This window comes from Pan troglodytes, chromosome 12 (assembly GCF_028858775.2).
Source record: "Pan troglodytes isolate AG18354 chromosome 12, NHGRI_mPanTro3-v2.0_pri, whole genome shotgun sequence".
Classification (NCBI taxonomy): domain Eukaryota; kingdom Metazoa; phylum Chordata; class Mammalia; order Primates; family Hominidae; genus Pan; species Pan troglodytes.
This window is the reverse complement of record NC_072410.2, coordinates 45,214,445-45,230,958: the sequence shown is the minus strand read 5'-3', so window position 1 is coordinate 45,230,958 and position 16,514 is coordinate 45,214,445. Positions and strand designations below refer to the sequence as shown.

The 16,514-nt window shown below is 34.3% G+C and overlaps 1 protein-coding gene across 2 annotated transcripts in view; it reads right to left on the bottom strand.

Annotated features, from left to right (window-relative positions):
• Positions 1–13,734, bottom strand: part of LRRTM4 (leucine rich repeat transmembrane neuronal 4) — a 794,625-nt gene extending 780,891 nt beyond the window's left edge. The window contains exons 1-3 of one of the 2 annotated variants that reach the window (XM_001163369.7): positions 13,416–13,732; positions 12,978–13,128; positions 9,621–11,167 (exon numbers count right to left, since the gene is read on the bottom strand). In XM_001163369.7, coding sequence (XP_001163369.4) covers positions 9,621–11,167; positions 12,978–12,981 — 1,551 coding nt within the window. In that variant the 5' untranslated portion in view covers positions 12,982–13,128; positions 13,416–13,732. Of the gene's footprint in view, positions 1–9,620; positions 11,168–12,977; positions 13,129–13,415 lie in introns of both variants that reach the window. The other variant, XM_009442732.5, reaches the window with a different exon arrangement.
• Positions 13,735–16,514: the final 2,780 nt, after the last annotated feature.

The following is a 16,514-nucleotide window of genomic DNA, read 5'->3' as shown; positions in this document are numbered from 1 at the left end:
TCTACAAATATAAGAGCTTATACTTAACCAATATAAATACTTATACACAAATTATTAAATTATATATAACATACATATATATGCAGTACAGCAATATCAATTCTTCTTTAAATCACTTACTAATAACTTCTGAATTCCAAAGGAATATTTAATGTATTGTTGAAAACTCCTACTTGTGATGTGTGATGCATAAACAACTGGGGAATGAAAAAACTGTTTCTAAGGCCAGGCCACAGCAGCTCATGCCTGTAATCCCAGCACTTTGGGAGGCCAGGGCGGACAGATCACCCGAAGTCAGGAGTTCAAGACCAGCCTGGCCAACATGGTGAAACTCTGTCTCTACTACAAATACAAAAATTAGCCAGGCATGGTAGCACACGCCTGTAATCCCAGCTGCTCAGGAGGCTGAGGCAGGAGAATCGCTTGAACCCGGGAGGTGGAGGTTGCAGTGAGCTGAGATGGCACAATTGCACTCCAGCCTGGGCAACAGAGTGAGCATCTGTATAAAAAAAAAAATAGCCAAAAACAAACAAACAAACAAACAAACTGTTTCTGCTTATTAAAATGAACTGAAGTATGATATCTGATAAGATAGGGAGTTTATAAGTTGTTTCTCTAACTCCTTTCTTCTTTAGACATAGTAACAACAAAATAATTATAAATGCTGCTTTCTTTGCAAGGTGAATAAAATGTTCGGTCAAGGGACTGTTTTACAAATCCTGGTGTATTATTAAATATTGCCAGCTCTGGTACCCAAACTAAATTACAGCTCAGACAAGGGACGGAAAGGTCATGTTTATTATTCACTTTAGTAAAAATGTAACCACAACACGTGTTTCTACATCAGGGAGTATTATAACCATCATCATAACTAATAATAACAATGAAAATAATACAGCTACATTGTATTTTGCATTTTTCAGTAAACAGTAGGGCTTATGGTTAATAATCATTCATATTTACACTGAAGCTTTTTATGGAGGGGTTCAGAATGGTTTTTGAATAGTACCTCATTAATCATTTTAACAAGTTACTTGGAAAGTTATTATCCTAGTTCAATAGATGAAAAAATTATATCACAGAAAGGTCAGATATATATTTACTTGTCCAATATTAGAGAAGTAAAATGAGTCCGCTTCAAATCTAAGACCTCTTTTTCACCCCTTGATCTAACCGCTGGACCAAGGCAATATTTGTCCATGTTGTGGTTTGACCATCAACCTAAAGTACTTCATGGCTGACCTCTCTGCTATTACTTTTACAGATCTATAAACAGAGAAGAAAATATCATTTTTTCATCTATGGTGACCATACTAAAAAAGACTCAAACCTAATTAATGTTTATTTCCATTGTTTCTTTAAGTCTTATTAGAAACAATTGACAAGAGTGGTATCAATTTACAATTGTAAATATCAAAGCACTTAATAGTGAAATGAATGCATCATGATGAAATTTATGATGAAACAAACAATATTTTTAAGGTGTCATTTGAAAATAAATGTATTTAATATGAGTCAGTTAAAGGAAACAAGAAATCAACTTTTAATAAGTTAACACCTCAAATATTTAGATCTTCAAGAGCAAGTGAAAGAACGTAAGTTTCAGTTAATGTGGCTTCAGGAAGGAGGGAAGAATTGAAATGCAAACATAGAATTTATACCCAAAGACTGTTTCTGTTTGTCTCAATAAAATCATCACAATTTCAAGGCTTTGCCTAATGACATTTTATTTTAAGAGAAGGCAACTAAACAACAATTGTTATACTTTAAAAGTGAAAATATACAGTGAATACGAATTAAGTAGCATTGTCCTTCCAAAATAAAAGAACATTTACAGGCATTTTTTTCTATATTATTTGCTACTCCAAAATTAGTGTCTATGTAATTTTGCTTTAAGTTAAAAAATTTAGCCCAAATGGAATCAAATCATAACTCTATATATTCCTATTTTGAAGCATATATTGCTTATTTAGATCTTAAAAATATAGTGAATTCTCTTAAGCAACTCATCCATGTTTATCTTAGTTTGTCTGCTTTATTAAACATTTACTCACTTTTTAGTTTTTAAATCAATGATACTTGAAGATCTGAACCATTAAAATGTAGGTAAAAGTAAAAATTATAAGTGTCATAAGTTTTGACATTATAGTTACTCTACGTCTGACCATTTTATTTTAAAACCTGCAGTCAAAATGTTTACTATACCTTATTTACTTCCACTAGAAGAATTTGTGTTTAAAAAGAAACAAAATGGAAAAAATGATTCTTCTTGCTAGATTTAATGATTATGTTTTTCCACTTTTCTCTGAGGTCTGAATTCAGTAAACAAAGAGATGGAAAACTAGGTAAAGAAGACAACATACCTTACAAGTTATGGTGTACAGACATCCCAAAATTTGGAAAACAATCATACCAAATTGAGGCAATGAGAGAGGAAATTAAAAAAATTACTTTTCTGTCATTAAATTCCTTTTCATGTATCTTCCACAAATATTTACTTTTGAGACAATTCATATAAACTGGATAAGTTAGTACAGAACTGTGTTTATTAAAAAGCAATTATCAGTCTGTATTCAAAAGCAATACCATCTGTATTCAGTATACATGTTAGTATTTTAGAAATATTTATAGAAGATACATGAGTGTTTAATTGTATATAGCTGTTTAAATGAAATATTTCAAAGTTACTTTGATATTTATATTTCGTATCATTTATATAACATTAAAATATTAGTATATTTTATTTCCATGTACAAACAATAATGCTAAACGCCATAACCTTATTGAGTTATATATTTGCTTATTTAAGCAAATTTGCTTATTTATTTTAAGCACATTTGCTAACTTATTTTAAGCAAGTTTGCTAACTTATTTTAAGCAAACTTGCTTATTTATTTTAAGCAAATACATAATAAGGTTATGGTATTTATTATTATTGTTTGTACATGGAAAGAAAATATACTAATATTTTAATGTTTGTGTTCAGGGTTTTCCTTTTAATTATGCTTCTTCATATTTCTTTCTGAATTTCTTACATTTTCACCATTTTTAAATATTTTATTAATATATATCAGCTTTGCTGTCATTTCATTCCCCAAACTTATGTTTACAATATTATAATGTATAGATTTGACTTAAGGTCAAACTTTATGACCTTAAATCAAATGACTTTGCTGTCATTTCATTCCTCAAACCTATGTTTACAAACCTTATGTAAGTAAACTTAAGGTGTTAGCTTTCATATATTTTTATTTGTATGTTTAAGAGACAGCGTCTTAGTTTTGCCCAGGTTGGAGCACAGAGGCTATTCATAGGCTCAAACATAGCTCAGGACAACCTCGAACTTTTGGCCTTCAGCGATCTTCCTACGTTAGCCTCACAAGTAGCTGGGACTACAGGTGTACCATATTACCTGGCCTCCCTTGTAAAGGACTAATTTTCCGTGGTTATGTTTGTTTAGATTTTAATTTCTCTTGGCAGTAAAAGCATTATTTTTAAACTCTTTAGCAGGAGTTTAAATACATAGTCTTTGCACATATCTAGCAGCTTCTAGCACATGTTTATTTAAAAAGCCAATTGTTTTGATACCTTAGGAAATACTGTGCTTTTTTTCTCAACCTTTCCTACCTCACAGTTACAATTTTAATGGCTTATGGAGTGCATGAGAAAAATAGCCCTGTAATTTCTTTTTCCTTTCATGAATATTGAGATTTTATTAAACTGACTCAATGAATGATGGTTCTTCTGGTACTATAAAAAGCAATTTTAATTTTTAAAACATATTCAACATCACTTCATGCTTTTCACTGATCAAAAGACATACTAGTTTTTCAAAACTCTCAGTGTCTAGTGATATACAGGTTGCTTCTGCTTCACTTTGATTTAGTGAATCATGAAACTCTAGAGACATGAAAATTCAGATGAGTCACCAAGTCCCCAGTGAAAATATTACTGAGCAACTCCTAAAGCATAAAACTATCTCTAAATGCAATTCCTGAGAAGAACTAGGGATGATTACATTTTATAAACACAGAAAAGTCTCAAGAAGGAAATTCTGGTATCCTGTGGATATTATTGAGGTGTGTCAAAAGCTACACATTCCTAAGACCACAGACTTCTCAGCTGGGAGTCTTCAAGAGCAATCATTTATGAAAACCTTGTCCGTGAGATGCTAATACCAGCTAATTCTAGAAAAAGAAATGGGCCATTTATTGTCAGTTTAAAATCTTTCCTAAATTAGCTATGTCGGTCTTTTTTTGGCAGCTGTCACTCTTCACCACTACCATTTGTGAATTCTAATGAAAACTCTATTCACAAATAGATTTTAATTGGACCTAATTCAGACAATCGATTTTTTAAAAAGCAGACATAGTTTTAAGTGCTTTCAAAATATCTAGTTACTTAGCAGAATTTCAAAGACATATATGTGTGTGGGAGTGTGCACTCATGTGCTCACACATTTGTATGTGTGAGTTACATATTTTCCCCTCAAGCATAAAGAAATTGTATGGCTGCTCACCTGGGCACCCCAGTTTTTAGTAACTGAAGAAGTTCTTTCTTTTCTCATTGACAAATGAATGTAAGTAGCTCAGTCTTTTTCTCCATAGCTCATCCTGCTTTTTTAGTTCTGAGAATGACCATAGAGACTTTACAAACTATATACTAATCCGAGAATTGCTTTGTGTTGGGAAACACTGTGCTAGCTGAGTCACTCGTTTGAGAGATGCGTCACAGAGAAACGAAGTGACAAGTCTAAAGCAACACAAAAAAATGCCAATATGTAGTATAAATACAGACTTGACTATGTTAAATTTTGTTTTTTGAAAAAGAATTTTAGACTACATAGATGTAAGATACTTATAATTTATATTTTATTTATTTGTTTATTTTGAGATGGAGTCTTGTTCTGTTGCCCAGGCAGGACTGCAGTAGTGCAATCTTGCACTGCAACCTCTGCCTCCCGGGTTCAAGCGATTCTCTTGCCTCAACCTCCCTAGTAACTGAGATTATAGCTGTGTGCCACCATGACCTGCTAATTTTTGTATTTTCAGTAGAGACAGGTTTTCACCATGTTGGTCAGACTGGTCTAAAACTCTTGACCTCAAGTAATCCGCCCACTTTGGCCTCCCAAATTACTGGGATTACAGGCATGAGCCACTGCACCTGACGATACTTATAATTTTTCAGATATGATAATACATTTACCTTAAGGACCATATTCCTAACTAAAAAATCTTGGTGATTTTAACCCAAAATATTTGTTACTAATAATTTAAATTGTCGTAAAAAATTTAATTAATTTTGATGGACATTAATTCTGATGGAAATATGTTTCTATTTTGTCTTTATATATACACACACAAACACACACACACATTTATATATATACAGACATACATACATGGATAAACTCACATACAAACACACACACATCCTATTTAAATATACAAATACAGTTTCAATCATAACATTGTACCATGACACAGTTGTAGTCAGCCACCTAAATAAAGTTTGTTTTCTATAGCTTTATGTTGATCAACTGTTAATTAAACTCAAGGTAACTGGGTCTGCTTTCCTTAGAGTCCTCTTTATATATACATTATGCTTACTAGTCCTTGGAAATTCACTTAGCACACTGAAGAATATCAATATCTAAAGTGTGAAAAGAAGTTAGTGGTCTACTTTATACCAATTGTTTGAACCTGACCTAACATAGTCCATAAATAAAAGTTGTTAGAAATGGTTTATACCACCCACTGCATAACAGTGAAAGAAATTATATAACTTGAACTGAAAGCCAGTATATTTTTAAAATTTTGCTCAATTTTGAAGAAAGTAATGAAAATATTAAATATTTGGAAAATATACACCTATATTGTCACCTTTACTGCCATTTTCCTAATAGCAGCACTGTTAGCACTATGGGATCATTAAACTTTATATTTCAATTACTTAACTATTGAAACACTTTGGATGGAGAGTCTCTTTAGAGACTACATTCATTCATTTTAAATTTTCACCAATTTAACTTTTTTTAACGTACGAAACAAACTACAAATGTTCTTTCTTGTCCTTTGTTCACATTGGCTAATATATAAAGGCTGTTGCTACTTTCAGTTGATAAAACAAATCCTAGAAGAACTGGATATTCAAAACTTTGTTCTTTACAATTTCGAAGGAAAAAATTGATATACAGAATGAAGCAACTTTATACCCCTGGTCGTATTTTTTAATGAGATAACATTATGCCAAGCTTCACAAGCTATTTTTAAAAGTAAATATTTGCATTTCCTCTCTATATAGTAACACCTTACTGTTTTAGGAAAAGCTGTATCCTTTTGGCTTTAAATTCTCTTTTCTGAGTACATACTGAGGACATATGTACTAAGTGAATGATTCAGTTCAACCAAGCACACTGATCCACTCAAAGTATAATGATTAGGATGTATGTATCCCTTATACTTGTGCTATAATTCATATTAATTACTCATAACTATCTACTCTATTTCTCTTTTATAGATACGAACAATTTTTACTGCCCAAATTATTAAAATATTATCCCTCATTTTATCAGAATGGTATGTGCACACAGACTTTTCAGAATTAAAACTTGCAAAACATAGAGAAAATTATTTAATTTGAAAATTGCATGCTATATTTGTGTGGAGGCTCACAAACGCCAATCTAATAATCTCAATTTAAAAAATCCTTTTAAAAGAAACAAGCAAAATGGATATTGTAACCATATTTAGGTCATGGTAACTGAATATAAAGTTAGGTGGAAAGTAGAGTTTTTAATTTAATGCAATTTTTATTTCTTCAAGGCACTATCTTAGAAAATTAGCATTTGGTGCTAAGTTTTCCAATTAAATATTTATGGCTTTATTGGGTAGAGTTTGGTGTTTTTAATTTTTTTTTAAAAAAACCTACCTCACAAAAATGTCTTATAAATATATTAATGGTTCTCTGCTAAACTAGTGATATATGAGACTTATGAAAACAATGCCAGGCTAAAATTCAGCGTACTTCTACTATTCCAAAAACAATGTAAAGTTGGGCAAATCGCTGCCCTCTCTTGGCTCTATTTTGTAGAGAGATTTTGTCCAAAGGAGTATTTCTCAACAGGAGAAATTTTACTCCGAGTGACAAAGAAGTAAGAAGTAATTAGGGTTTTCCCTATAACAATTTCTAAGAGTTTGCTTTTCCTCACCGTTTATATCTACCTATAACTGTAATACAGCAAACGTTCTGTCAAAAAATGGGGTGACCCCTGCAATGTTTGTTTTTGTATGCTTTTGTTTTAAAACAAGTTGAAATTCATTTAAATATAGTTTTATAGCACCCCCCTCCTCATCCTAAATGGACATATGATCTTAAATGTATAGCCTACTAATGTCCATGTTTGAGGGCACAGAAAGTTTGAGCTACTTTAGTAAGGATTCCATTTTGACTCAACAGAATTATTACAATATTTAATTACATTCTTCATTATTTAATGCCTTAACAACACATTCATTTTCAACAATACTAGTGCAATTTCATGACATTAAATGTCAATCTATATAACACATACAATATCAAAATGTGTTTATTTAAACACACGTTTTAATTAAATGAACCATCTTTTAAACTTGTTTCTGTCATGGTAATGCCTAGGGTTTTTGATGGAATAATCTGTGAAATTTAAGATCTCTGGAAAAGTTTTAGAACCCCAGTTCTCAAATCCTGGTTCTTTAAGAATGTTTCTTTCTTCTTGGTGATTCTTAAAAATAAAAGTTAGCATTCTACTCCAAAAGTCAAGAGAAAATGAATTAATGCATCTAGAATTTTCTTTTCTTTTTATATACCAGCCTTTAAGAGGATCACAAAATATAAGGAGAACCCAGAATAAAATAGGATGAACTTGTGTTACTAATACTCAAGTATATTGTATAATTGTGGGCCTGCAATAAAAACATCAAGCCTTGTTAGACTTTTATAGAAAATCTTTTATTCTTTTTAATTTTTAAGGGCAATTACTTATACAGTTTCCTTTTAGGAATTTATTATCTGGGATTACTTCTCTTATTTTCAATGATACACAAAAAAGAAGAAAATGAATTCTTTGAAGAACAGTTCAATAGTCCAAATTGTACTGAGTTAGAGATTATTTCAAATTCAGTGCTTTGTCTGAAAACATTTTCATTAGCATTTGTAGTTAGGACTATGGAAAAATTGGAGTATATACTATCAAAGAGCAATTATATTTTCCAACTGTTAACTAGCATTAGAAAGGGCAACATCTTTAAGTACTCATTAAAACCGTCTTTTGAAAGAGTGATCATCTAAAATCAGATACTAAAACATTATATTGCCAGAATTTAACCTCTCTTCACTAGTTTCTTCAAGCAACAAGGCCTTAGTAGTCAGTCTTTGCACATAATGATCAACATTACCAAGAAAAGAACAATTTACATCCAGTATTACTTATTGACAAGTTTGAAATTTGTGACTATTTGTCTGCTCACTAACATGATCCTGTAAGTGATCTTTAAAATTAAATAATCAGAAACCGGGTCCAAATTTATTCTTATAAAAACAAAAATAATATAACATGGAAGGTACACCTTTATTTGAGGCTGTTACAGAAAGGGAGGATACCCAGAACTCAAACCTCTCTCCTTTTATTTATAAATATTTGTATCACTTATTTTTTAATAAGTTTAACAAGAATACATATCATTTCTTTTGGGGATGACAGCAATACTGACAAACAGTCCCTGTTATGACTGCCATTTTGTTATTGCTAAATCATCCACAAAATTGTGACCTGATTTTAGTTACCAGGGACAAAGCCAAAGCATGGAATTGAAGTTTCATTCTGATTAAACACAAATAGCCAGTGCATAAAAACCTTTGAAATCGGATCTATATCCCAGTAATTAAAAAACAAACAAACAAAAAAAGAAGGAAGAAAAAGGAAGGAAAGGAAGGAGTGAAATAAAGTAGGAAAGAAGGAAACAAAAAAAAAGAAGGAAGCCTTAGGAGCCTGATACAATTACACAGTAGGCCTCTGACATTCTCTATGCTGGTATAATAACTAAATGGCAAGTAACACGGGTGTGAGATCCCTGTTGCATGCTTTCATTAAAACTAAAAATTTACAACAAAATCAACCCTTGGGAAAATTGCTCTTTGGTTTAAATCTTCATTACCTTCTGGAATTTTGGTAAACTCACTTTATTTTTAAATTAAGCTGGCCCCTCTTCTTTACTCCATTACAAAAGTCAAACACCAAGAACCAGACAGAAATTTCAGAATGAAAAGAGTTTTGTTTGTATGTGTGTTTTTAAGTCCAACCCCTGTATACAAATTGTTAAAAAGCAGATGTTTTAACATAGTGCTTTATTCCAACTTATCCTTGAATGAACTTCCTTCAAGTTTCAACCATTTAAAAAAAAAAAAAAAGCAGTCAATTTCCTGGTGGTTGTAATTTAATTAAGTAACCTTTCACACTGAGCAAAACCCAAAAGCAAAAGGGTCATTAATCTTTCTAGTGATTAGAGACACCTCTAGGGCTTCAAACATTTACCTCTCCTTCCCCGCAGTAGAAATGCTTTTAGGAGGATCATGGTTCATACCTCACATTCCCTGGAGCCAGAGATGGTATATGTGCAGGGCCCAGATCCATTAACCGATATATCCATGGTCTCAGAGTTTGTAGGCTTGTAGTCCACATAATACTCCTGTAAAGGGGAATTCATTTGTCTTTCAGACTCTCTGGCCTTTTTCCGCCGCCTCTTCATAAGAGAGTGTTGCTGGAGTTGTTTCATGCTGGCTGGGTAGCGTTTCCAAGACACATAGATCACCAAGAGGATCATGGCCACTGAGAGAAAGAGAGCCACACTCCCGGCAATAATTTTGTGAAATGAAACATGCTCATACTCTTGCTCTGCGCCCGGAATCTGAAACCCTGGGGAAGGGCTTGGTGTTTCAAAGGTGGATTGGGTGACGTCAGGTTTGAAGATGGTAGGTCTAGGGATAATCAGAGGTTTCTGGGGAGTTTGGGGCACCAGGTGTGATCTTTCTGTGTTGACCACCTGGACTTCAGAACAGATATTGTATGTTTCCACTGCATCACTAACCTTTTCACCCTGGATGTGCTTAGGTCCCGCACATATCATGGTGCTTTCCTTATTTCCTTTGAAATTCTTAAGCCAATAAAATAAAGGACAAATGCTCCGACTGCATTCCCACATATTTCCAGACAATGTGATGGATATTAATGATATCCACGCATTGACAGTTTCCTGTGAGATATTGGTGAGCTTGTTGGAATCCAAATTCAATTTTTGTAAATTGGGGAGGCATTTAAATGTGCCCGGCTCAATTCCTTGGATGTCATTCCCTGATAAATCCAAGTTGTGTAAGGAACTCCAAGTCCATGTCAAACCTTGGCTAATGGAGCGAATCCTGTTCCATTGTAAGTAAATTGAGCGGAGGTTGAAGAGGCGTGGAAAATGAGCAAAGTTGATCTTGGAAAACTGGTTGTGCTCCAAGTGGAGCTCCTTTAACTTCAAGAGGCCAGCAAATGCATTTCGGGACAAGCTTCGAAGACGATTGTAACCCAAATCCAAAAAATCAAGATTCCGACAGTCTTGAAAAACTCTTATGGGCACAGTCTTTAGTGAGTTAGATCTCAAGTGCAAAATGATGAGTTTCCGAAGGCCTTTAAATTGTTCAGATTGCAATGTCTGAAGCTTATTGTAGGAGAGGTCCAGATTGCGGAGATTGGGAACTGGGTGAAATGTTTTATTGTGCAGATAAGTAATTTTGTTGGAGCTTAGAATTAATTCTTTCAGTCTACGGATCCCTTGAAATGCATCTTCATCCACTGAGCTAATGTAATTATGGTCAAGATAAAGCCATATAAGCTGGTTAAGGCCGGCAAACTGATTGGATTTGAGCTTCTGAATGCTGTTGAACCTTAATGATAAGCCTTGTGACCCTCCAGAAATGTTCTCAGGGATATCTGCGAAAGCATGAGACTCACAGTACACAATTTTGCCATCACATCTGCAGTTCTTTGGGCAAGCTCTCTGAGCACCCGTGAGCATAACAAGCAGCAGTGTAGGAAGTAGCACCAGCACCACACTCATGCCTTTCAGCTGCGTAATTAAATGGAAACCTACGATATTAAAAAAAAGACAGATGCACATTGTGAAGCTATTAAAATAAATCACCGTCGGTTTACCAACAACAGGGGCATTTCCTCTAGTGTAGGAATGGGACAGTTGATTTAAGGAAAATGCATTAACATTTCGAGCATTATTTTCTTCAGTGTTGCATGTTTGCTGCTTAGGTTTCACTTTTTCTTCCTTGATCTTCAAATCACCACAGTCCCATAGAATTAAGAAAAGCCTTTTTGAGTTTCAGGAGTTCCTACTTATTTCAACATTGAAAAGCACAGAGCCTTTCTCACCACTGAATGCTGACATTTTAGTAACAATAATATTTGGCTAACCACTGTATTGAACAACAGTACCAAAAGGAAGTGTACTATGTGCTCTGGTAAGGGCAAAAATGTGACTTAGTAAACCTGGTACCTGTACGTCTTTCCCAGTTGAGCAAACAGGCTGTGATTTGGCAAAAGAGCTTCAGTAAGCTGTCAAGGTAACCCAAGTTTGCCCTGCCTGAAATTGTGTACTTATTGCATAATAGGATCGCAATATGTGAGCTCTGAAAAAACAGCATTGAGACTAGTATAGGCAGCCAATGAAGCATTGGATGAAGACTAATAACGGTACGAGGTGCTCTCAAGTTGTTAATAAGCATAGATTATTGCATGCTGTGGCTCCCTGCCCAACGATACAGGAGCTAAGACATCTAAATACTCATAACAGAGAACACTCCAAAGTTAAGACTATCAAAATTCTTATTATTTGCCTAAAAAGCAAAATAATATTGTGTAGTATTACTTTGCCATTATTTTAAATAGAGTTGTTTTTGCAAATTCGAAGGATAAACAAGGAAAGAAGCAGCCAACTACTATTTTTCTCTACATCACCCTGATCTCTGCACATTTCTCACTGACTTTTTTCTCCCCTACCTCCATTAACTTCAGAAAGCCTGCAAAGTTACAATCTATTGGCACTTACGCTGCATTTCCAAGTCATTGCATGTTAAGGGACTTCTTTCCTCTGTCAACAGTAGATTTATTATTTCTTAATGGAGAGAAAAAAAAAGAAACAACTACCATGTGTTGCAGTTTCTTTTTTTTTCTTAAATTTTTAAATTTTTAACCAAGAGGCAATCAACCAAATCCCTAATCTAAAACCCATCCTTCTTCTCAAACAGTTAAGTTTTTCTCTTTTTTTTTCTTTTTAATTTAAAAGCCGATCTTGCTCTCTGTCCTCTTGCCAGCTACAGACTCATTGAAATACATTCCAGCTCTCCCAGACAGGAGAAAGTGGGGGAAAAAAGCCAGTCACACTCGAAAAAATAAGACTGGCAAATGACTGCTGGAAATTCGGAAGCTGTGTTCAGGATCCAGCTTCAAAGATAAAACAAGCCCTTGTGCAACCTCTGATAAAGTAAGGACCCCACCCCTACATACACGCAGCAAAGTGTTAATAGTCATCCTGACAGCTACCAGAAACACAAGCCTCGTTAATATTATCAAGAAATAGAAGCAAACACAGTATTTATCTCCTTCTCAATTCCCAAGCTGTGGATACGCAGACAGTAGAAACAGTGTTAAAGATATTTCTCTAGAGTCTGTTTAAGTTCGTGTTGTGCATTTATAGATTAAAAAAAAAACATTGCAAAAAGGAAAATGATCTAAAAATATAATAGCAACTATAGTGAATCAACTGGCAAACTCAAAGGCTGCTGCTCTTTGCCTGTTTCCCCGTCTTTTATCTGCTAATGCCACGACTGAGGATAGGAAGCCAAGAGGATCAGCTTTGCTCAGAAGGAAACAACAAAAGTTCACTTACCCATCCTTTGTCATCCAAAAACGTTTCCCCCCTGTCTCAGCTTTCTTCTTATTTGGTCTCTTGTGCGGAAACCACCACCACCTTCATGACACAGTGCGGCTGTCATTCACACCATTCTGATCCCGCATGTGAGCTAGTAGCCCCATACAAACTTCCCCGAGAGGACAGGCAAAAAAAAAAAAAAAATACATATATATATATACATATATATATATATAAAAAATCAGCACAGGGTGGGATGGTTGGAGGAGGCAGGGAAAAGGAAGCCGTTGGGGGGATAGGGATGGGGGAGGGCCTCTAGGCTCTGAGGACCATTGTGTAATTCACCAGAGACCCATCAGCAGTAATTGGCAATCTGTGCAAAAGAGCTACAGCCCATCTCGGAGGTAACCAACTTCTCTGTAAAAAGAGAGGAAAAAAAGAAAATCTTCAGAATACCTGGCATTCCTTATTGTGCTGGCTTTTGCCATTCCCAGATAAAGCAATTCATCCTCTGGATTTTCAGTCCTTGAAGCAAGTAGGCCTCCTGTGCTGTATGAGACCCCAGTTTAAAAGCTATGCAGGCTAGGTTTATCCATTTAGCTGGTCAGGTTTAAAGTGTTTTGTAGCTGTGCTGAGAGGCAGCCCTTGTCTAATTCAGAAGGCTTTCCAGAGACTGATGATGCTCAGAGCTTGTTGGTGCTAATGCTTGAGTTTGTGATACACTGAGTGCCCTCCGCTGGAGAAAACAGATTGCACATTAAAGACGGGAACAAGTGAGCCTGTCAGTGGTGTGCAGCCTTCCCTTGCTCAGAAAGGGAAATTAAAGGCACAGAATCACTATTTTTTTCTCTCCAATAATTTAAAAGGTTTATGCCAAGGAGTTCCTTTCAGTTATAGCAAATATTAAGTAAAATACTGCTTCTCTAAATGTTATGCAATTAATAGTTTTTCAAAGTTGCCATGACCTGAAATTTGTTTTTTCTGCACGTCACTGGAGATTTATCATTTTTGCAAATGACAGAAATCGTTGAAATTTAAGTTTTATTCACTGTTGCTGTTGGTTTGTTTTATTTATTTATATTGTTTTAAACTAACCAATTATGGAAGAAATCTTACTCAAGGGAAAAATGCAATTTTAATCAATTTTAAACAGGTTACATTTAACATGTTTAAGTCTGATTTTAAAATTCTCAACCTTTGACATAAAATGCATTTTACAATTTTGTGCATTTTATTGAACAGTCTAGAACCTTACTTTCTAAAAGTTTACTTTTTTAGTCTTAAAGCAGTTATAATCTATAGTATATTACCAAATGTGAAGGTAACTAAGAGATAAGAGTAGAATTCTAGCTTGACATTCTTAGTGCAGCCACTATCCTTAAATCATCTACATTTAGAATGCAAATCATTTCTTATGCAAATCACTGATTGTAATGTGCAATTCCAGAAAAACAAAAGCACTTGAGTTCTGCATTATCATGGTATTACTCTAAAATGTGCAGAATATCCTCAGAATTAGAAGGGATGACATGATAAAACACCTGATATATGTAATTTAAAAGGACCTACACACTTTCTTTAAGCTTGGACAGACGTTGAAAAACATAGTGCATCACCTCCATTTTTTCCTCATTTTTACTAGTTTATTCCATAATCCTCTGGCAGATAACAATTTTTAGAATAATCCAGGAGAATGAATCAATGTAATGCAGGGAGAGACTGCTAGGTAAGACTGCTAACCTAATTTAGCAGATGTGAGAAATTTAAATGAATTTTACATAAGCATTTAGAATTGCTGTGGATCATCGCAAATAGATATTTTTAGAAAGAGCCTTGGTTTTAGATTGTTTGCCAAAATATTAATCATTAAGGGGGCTTATCATATAAATAACACATATAATTTGACTCAGATTTATGAGTAGGCAGTTGCAGGCAATTGTCTCATTACTAAGATTTCTTGAGGAACAGAAAGGAATAATATGTCCCCCAAATATATTCCTTTTCCACTAACTGATACTTGAATTTCTATTTTAGAAATGTGTGCCTTTGGCTTAAGGCTTAATACCTATTAAAATGCAAATGCACGCCAAAAGAGGCAGGATTATTGTGGTTGCTGAAAATAAGCATATCAATATAAATATACACATACGATTTGTTCATAGTGGTGTAGTCTAATATAGAAACACAAAACCCACCCAAATATCAATGGTAGAGGATGAGTGAAGGGAAAATTAATATATTAATAAAATAGAACACACGCTGCCATTAAAATTAAAATAAAGGGTGATATAAGCTAATAGGAAATTAGACCACCATGTATAAAGTAAGCAAGGTGGGGCAGAGAACTCAGATAGTTAAGGGCAGTGAAAGGGAGTCTATTACTGTAAATAGAGCAAAATAAAATATTCAGAGCAGACTTTCCTGGAAGATGGATTATAGAAGTATTTGATTTCGTCTTTTATTATAAAATTGTCTGTGTTTTCTAATTTTAAATATAATGAATATGTCATGTGTGATATCTATCTATCAATATACGTGTGTGTGTGTGTGTATAACTTTTTCTTTGTTTGAATTCAGGATATGAAAACAGCTTTGCTAGAATGTTGGGAAAACCCCAGGATATTCTCTACATCCATAGTGTAATTAACTGGCATACCTATAGTGTAATAACTGGCTAAAATGCAAATTTTGTTCAAAGTACCAGGATCTAACAGGTGCTACCTTCCAAAGTACGTGCTAGATTGTATGCAGAATTTACAAAGAAAGTGGCCAAAAGTCTCTTGAACACATTGTAATGATATAAAGGGTAAAGAAAGTTGAAAAAAGGAGAGGATGTTGTGCGGAAGATTTGCTTGGAAGAAGCTGTTTTGGTATCATCTTTATACACACACACCCTTCACCCAAGAAAAAGTGGTAGGTTTCTTGGCTCCTCAGCTTAAATTAACTATAGTGATAGGGACTTCCACAGGCACCTTGAAGAGCTTCTTATGTGTTGCCAACAGTGAGCCTAGCAGAATGGGATGGTATCTGGTTTCTGTTGGTATATCCAGAGGATAAACAATGGGTTTTCCAGAGCAAAGGAAAGTTAGTGTTGTGTTGAAATTGAATTTCATTTTCAAAGTTTGTCTGGATAAAAACAGGTACATGTGTTTTCCATGGAAGAGAGGACGGCTATGTGGGAGAGAGTCAGTTTGGAGCTGTTTCAAATCCTGATGAGATCCCCCCATCCCACAACGGAAAGAGTGTGTGAGTGCATTGCCAAATCAAGCAAATAAACAGAAAACAAACAAACCAATCAAGTGTGGATAGGCACCACATAAATCCAGATAAAAAGTATATTCTTTGTCTTTTATTGCTAATAGGGCTACTAAGGATCTATCAATGCATTCACAAAAAAAGAAATATGTTTCAACATCTCTTAGGCTCAGAGATAACAAATCCTTTTTACAGTAATACCAGTCAACCAAGATATTTCCCGGGCAGTTCGAAACAGCAGTTAGGAAGTGTGGGAGGGGGTCAGCAAGAATGAGAGAAGTTGACTATACTTTCTCTTTT